General features: G+C 33.2%; 1 protein-coding gene across 1 annotated transcript in view; it reads right to left on the reverse strand.

The window, feature by feature from the left end:
* The window catches only part of Swip-1 (EF-hand domain-containing protein D2 homolog Swip-1), a 68125-nt gene extending 64144 nt beyond the window's left edge, over nt 1-3981 (reverse strand). The window contains exon 1 of the mRNA XM_074175930.1: nt 3594-3981. Within this exon, the coding sequence (XP_074032031.1) occupies nt 3594-3763 (170 nt within the window). The 5' untranslated portion in view covers nt 3764-3981. The remainder of the gene's footprint in view (nt 1-3593) is intronic.
* Between the last annotated feature and the right edge of the window lie 2414 nt (nt 3982-6395).

The raw sequence follows: 6395 nt of genomic DNA on the forward strand, positions 1-6395 counted from the left end.
GAAAAAAAAATCACCTGCTATAAGATAGCATTTTTTACAATTTAACGTATGTATCATACATGACCGGAATTTCCTAAATTTCAAAACTTCATTCAAATGAGGTATGAAAAGGGCAACTTTCTTGGACATTCTAATTTCAAGTTTCTAAAACGGAATGTTTTGAAAGTTTCTCATGAGTAACTTTAGAAAGTTTTTCTTGATAATTTCCTGGTAACAAAAGTTATATTCGAATTCAGCTTCGTAATGATCAAATAAAACCTCGTCAGATTACTTTATTTGCTGTTTGTCATAATTATGTACAAATTTTTATCGCTATTCCTTTTATCTTACAAATGAATAATCCAAAATTTGTATTACAAATTTCATCGAAGAATCGAATATCGTAATAGGCTTTGTGGCGTAATGGACGACATAAAAATATCGCCCCATAATGAATACTCTGTAATTATTTTAAACTTGAACAATTCTTTATTTCATTGTTCAATTTTGTTTTTTAGTATTTACTATTCCAGTTTTATGAGAAAATAGCGAAGGTCGAACAAAAACCACGTACTTCCAAGGTTATCTAATTTTATCAAACAAGATATGGGATTAGGAACGGAGATTCAAAAAGTTTCATGTGTCAGTAGTAAACCACTTGTTTCCTCTGACTTTCCTTTAAATATATATTTATACTTGATATTCAACTTATCAATTTTCAACACAAAATAGAATCAACCCTACGAAAAAAACAATCCATGAACAATGTATATATATTTCATTTTTGCGAAAAAAATCAACAGCAATAAGCCTCTAAATTAGCCTTTCTTCACAAATAAAATAGTAGTTTTCCGCATACACATTAAAAATCATAACATTATTTCTATAACTGTTTAAAACCATCTTGTGTGTTCTAAAGAACTAATTCTTATTACGTATTGTGAAAAATCGCAATTATTACGCTCACAAATAATAGTTACCACTATTTTTATGTAGTATATCGAATAAATATTGTTAAAAAAACTGAAAAACACGCTTTTAAAGAACATCCAACTAAAAAGTTAAAAATATTTTTTTCAAATAAGCTTAAAACAATAACAAACGAAAACTACTAGTATTATTGTGAAAAAAGCGTGTGCGCTTTGTGCCATATTTTTTGTATATCAAGCGCCCGTCGCTTTTTTCGCAATAATACTAGTATTTTTCGTTCGTTATTATTTTAAGCTTATTTTAAAAAAATATTTTTTACTTTTCAGTTCGATGTTCTTCAAAAGCGTGTTTTTTAGTTTTTTAAACTATATTCATTGCAACGGCATAATGGATCGAGCGATAGTACATCATTGGACAGGTCTTTTGTCCGTTTATTACCTCTGTTTTTTCAAAATGACCTTCACCTAATTCCATACAATAATAAGTCGACTTTCGAAAGCTTTCTCATATTATTCAAGATGTACGGGATCAGTAATCGGCATTCCCGAACAATTCTCTGTCGCAGCTCTTCTAGGTTTGTAGAAGAAGTTCAGTGGAATGGCCAGCTAGATCATCTGATGTCACGCTATTGAATTTCTTTCAAAGTCAAAAGTTTACTGTAGGAAGCCTACAAATCTAGAAGAGGGGGTTGTAGAAGAGGTGCAGGCCAACTAGATCACCTGATTTCACATCGTTGGATTTTTTCCTACAAATCTAGGGGCACCTTGAATAATGTAAGAAAAGCTTTCGAAAGTCAACTGTATTGTATGTGGCAATTTATTCGTTGATTTTGTTCCCATTGATATTGTTTCTTGTTGATTTCCTCAATAAATGAAACGAAAACACATTTTCTGTTTTTTCTTAAATAATACGTTCTACATTTAAGTCGTCGATAACGAAAGAACCAATTTCGAAAAAACTTACAGAGGTAATAGAGGGACAAAAAGACTTGTCAGATAATGTGTAACGCGACCCCTCGTGCCACTGAAAAAAATTACGCCCGTTTCTGACTTACAGTGGGTCAAGTTTTCGTTGAAACTCCCTGTATAGTTCAGTACCATATTATTTTTCATGAAAGGGTAAATTTCAATGTTTTTCAACCCCCTGATATCAGGTCTCCGGAAGGAATGTCCGGAATTTCCATAATATGTTTAAAAAAGCGAAAATTAGAGTGTCATGATTTTTTTCGTCGGGTATACTTATGTGTGAATGTGAAAAAATTGACGGCGGTAAAATAATTCCTGTTGTTATTGAAGTAGTTTCATTTAACGAAATTTGCAAAATGAATATCAGTATACCTTCTTATCTTATCTTAAACACTTATGGGAATAATTAATTCTGAATACAATGAATACCTACTACTAGCCTGGGTGAAGCAGAAAACATCTTTGAATTGTTTTAATTTTGTCTCAGAAATTTGCATTTAAATTTGAAAATCTTTCCTAATGAGAGAGATATTTGGAATCGATTGATATAAATTTTAAATAGTAATGAATGAAGAGTTATGATCTATTTTAGGACTGGAAGACACCTTTTTGGGTGTCTAGTTCTTCGTTAATGTATTCTTTTGGCTCCCAATAATACAATAAGGGTCAAAATACTTCTGCTACTATTTAAAATGTCATAACTTTTTACGTAGGAATCCGAATGAATTGATTTCTTTTTATTTGCTCGTTGACATTGTGACACTAACTTATGCCTCATTACGTTAGTGGTGTAGGCTATTTTCAGAACGCTCTGTGGATTTTTTAAAATGTTTGTTCAACCTTGTGAAATCTCTTTTTATGGTTTGGTTTTTCAATAATTTCTCTCAATTGGTTCAAAATATATAAACTATGGTTTGAAGCTGTAGCTTTTGATGTAACATCCAATACAAAAATGATCTTCAAAAATCCCAACTTAACATTTGTGAGATGAGCTCCAGAAAATTTACTTGTTATTTGGAAAAAGAGGTAATCTTGGGAAATAACTGTTATCGTGAAAAGTTATTAACTTTCCCTCAGAACATCATCATGTTACACATTGTACACGTTACCCAAATTTGTTAATTTATCACTGTACCCTTAACTGTTCCTCCACTAATAACTCTCGGTGGTCGATACCGTTACTAGCGATTTACTTTGTATGCAATCATATAAATATTGAATTATTTCAGGTATCAATAGGTTTTAAATGTGTGAAGTACATGGAATTACATGGATACCTAAAATCTAACTATTTTAGCAATCCCTAATATTGGTGATTAACTGAGGAAAAAAATATTTATGTATTTGAAATCCGTAAGGGAAGTAGTTGTTTCATATGGTTTTTTCCAGTTCAAATTTGAAAATATATTCTGAATGTTTTGTCTTCATTTAGAAAAATTTCCTTTGGAAAATTTCCAGGTTTTGAATGCAACAGAGAAGTTAAATACCAGGTTTTGATCCCCAAACGTTTTTTCGTTGAAAAACCATACCAGGATGTAACTTTAAATCAAAACAAAGCTCTTCTTGATAACCGTGGTAGGACTTCATTACTCAACGGAAAACACCAATAGATTCTTTTGACCCATTTTAGGGAAATACAAACACACAGTATAATAACCATTATCTCTCATTATATTTATCGTGTAAACAAACGTTGCGATAAGAAGCATAAATACTCACTTTCTGAAGGTTGCCTCGTATGATTTGATTTCCTTTCTGGTAAACTCATGGAATTCCGTGAAAACATTCACCACCCTGTACTTTATCTTCACCTCATTGCCATTATCGAGGGCTTCGTTGATTTCTTGCCTCCTCACCAAAACTTGATTCAATTCTTGGTCTGCAGGCATTTTGATTACTCCAGCAATGAACTCGACTCGCGAATTTAGTGCAGACTTTAAGAGTTTTCACACACGTTGAGCGTCAAATCAAAATAAAGAACGACCAACGGTTTTCCAGCAAACCATATACCACTAGACCACAAACCTCGAACAAATAACAACGAAGTCTGAGTGACAGTGAAGAAAGCACGCCGTGATTTAAAAGTCGCGCACGCGCTGGTTGGTACTGGAGAGTGGTCGGAGCCCTGCATTCTCACGTGTTTTTACCTGAAGACTGGGACAACGTTGCCAGATCAGCTGAATTGTATTCGAATTCGGAAGATTGCTGAATGGTTTTGTAAAAAGTAATCATTTGAACCATTTTTGTTAGAAAACGGTTAGATTTATTGAGATAGTGTTATGACAATTATGACTAACAACTATATAAGGGTTTACTGTTACTTTCAGTTGAATTGCTAAAAACATGAAGGTTTTCTTTTTTTGAACTTTGTGAAGTTTAACAAACATACATACGCAGTAAGTATGAGACTGAAGTGTCAAAAAAAATGCCTCGGTTATGTTAAAAGCATTTGACTAACTCAATTTCGACTCTCTTCGCAGCAAACTTTCAAGTTATATCTGAGAGACACAATTGATGATAAATGTATGAGTCCCGGTGTTTTCCTGACCATCTGTTTTCCTCGCATCTGAGCTCTCAGGGAATGTGAGAAAAAACTTTGAGAGATACAAAATCGATTGGATTAGAGTTCATTTAAATGACGTTTCATAGTTTAGGAAACTCCAATTAGTTCAGGACTTATTCAACAAGAAGCTAAACTCGAAAGTTTCGTTTTGATTTATTTCTGACTTTAGGTTTTTCAGAAGATATTAAAAAACAAAACAAATACTTTCTCATTGTCACTTTCCAAGCTGCAGAAGATGGCCGTTTACAGATTTTCAATTCGACCTTTTGTCTCCAAGAAACCAAAATTTAATTTATCTCGGTTTGCTATTGTTTTTACAGTAACGACATCCCTTCCCTTGATACATCCCTTCTCCCTGTTTACGTATAAGTATGATATAACCACCATCTCGTCATTACATTCCAACCATTTTGGTCTGAATCCTTTTTTATTAAGTATTTTTGTTTGTAAATTGTCAAACATTTTATCTGCCTTATCTTTTATTATTGAAGTAATGATCCTTTATATAGGGTCTTCCAACAGGGACTCCTTACAATTAATAATGGTCATCTTGTTGAAGATACATCTGTCAAATTAGTTGTCATTTATTCAATCTGTTTTGCCAAATCACCATGAACTGAAGGTAAACGACCATAGACAACGACGTGTGTTCGCTGAATGGATCCTGGTACAGTTGGCAACTGATCCTAATTTTCATCGAAAAATTATCTTCAGCGATGAAGATGGTACGTGAACAAACAATATTGTCGAATTTGGGACGATACCAATCCACAAGAGATCCAAGATCGTCCGTTGCATCCCGAAAAAGTGACTGTTTGGTGTGGATTTTGGGCTGGCGTCATCATCGGTCCATATTTCTTTGAGAACGACCTTGTCCAGGCCATCACTGTCAACGGCGAGCGCTATAGGTCGATGATTACCAAGTTCTTTTGGTCTGAATTCGATTATCTGGACACCAACGACGTGGTTTCGACGGGACCGTTCTACTCGTTCGGAAAAATATTGTTACGCCCATGGAGAAACTATTAAGACGAGTAAGCGAATGGCACCAATCCGACAAGTTTGTTGTTCCTTATTTTTTATATTTGTTATGTCAAATATAAAAACGTTAGCTATAGGACATTGTCATATTTGGGTGAATCCACTTATAATATCGCCAATTTTTTGAAATAAGAATGCTCAGACGTAGCTAATAGTTCAAGTAAATTTATTGAAAACAATAAAGACAAAACTTCGGTGTCGGATTGATTAGGAGTATATAAGCTGACTTGTGGCTTTTGCCCAAAACTGAATATTGGACAAACAGGGAGAACTTTTTCCCAAAGATTTAAAGAACATAGAAGTAGTTTCCTAAATAGAAAGACCAATTCTACATTTGAAAACCACCTTTTAGCAGAAGGACAAGGGTTCAATCATGAATACGACGTGTTACATTTAGAAGAGGTAAGTTTAAAACCCAATCTTCTAGGATGTCTACAAATAAATAGATATGAGAATTCGGGTATTTACTGAATGACCAAATAAAATTAAATAACTACTAAATATTTTGTCAAATGTGGAAACTGGTACATAAGCTCAGTTCATTTAATTCATTACAAACTCAGGTACACGTAAAACATTAAATGGCTAGGTAAAACCCAGGTACTTGATATTTAGGTACTTCAAATTGTAAAATTAGATATATTAAGCATTAACTATATAGAATTTAATTAATAAAGACACGCCCGAAGAAGCCATTGTATGGAGAAACATGTGTTGCGGTTTTGTAAAACTGTTTAGTGAAAATCTCGCAATAACGTGTTTTTTGAATACGTTGTCGATTTTCATCAAGTATAGGCCAATTCCATCATATGGAGGAATTGAAGATGAAAACTATAACAGTGAGATTGACAAAAAGTATCAGGGAAACATCTAAATCTAAACTTGACATCTACAGTTTTCCAAAATATACAATTGAA

The sequence above is a fragment of the Leptinotarsa decemlineata genome, unplaced genomic scaffold (assembly GCF_025532065.1).
Source record: "Leptinotarsa decemlineata unplaced genomic scaffold, Ldec_3_MD MMD2_tig00001393_RagTag_RagTag, whole genome shotgun sequence".
Lineage (NCBI taxonomy): Eukaryota > Metazoa > Arthropoda > Insecta > Coleoptera > Chrysomelidae > Leptinotarsa > Leptinotarsa decemlineata.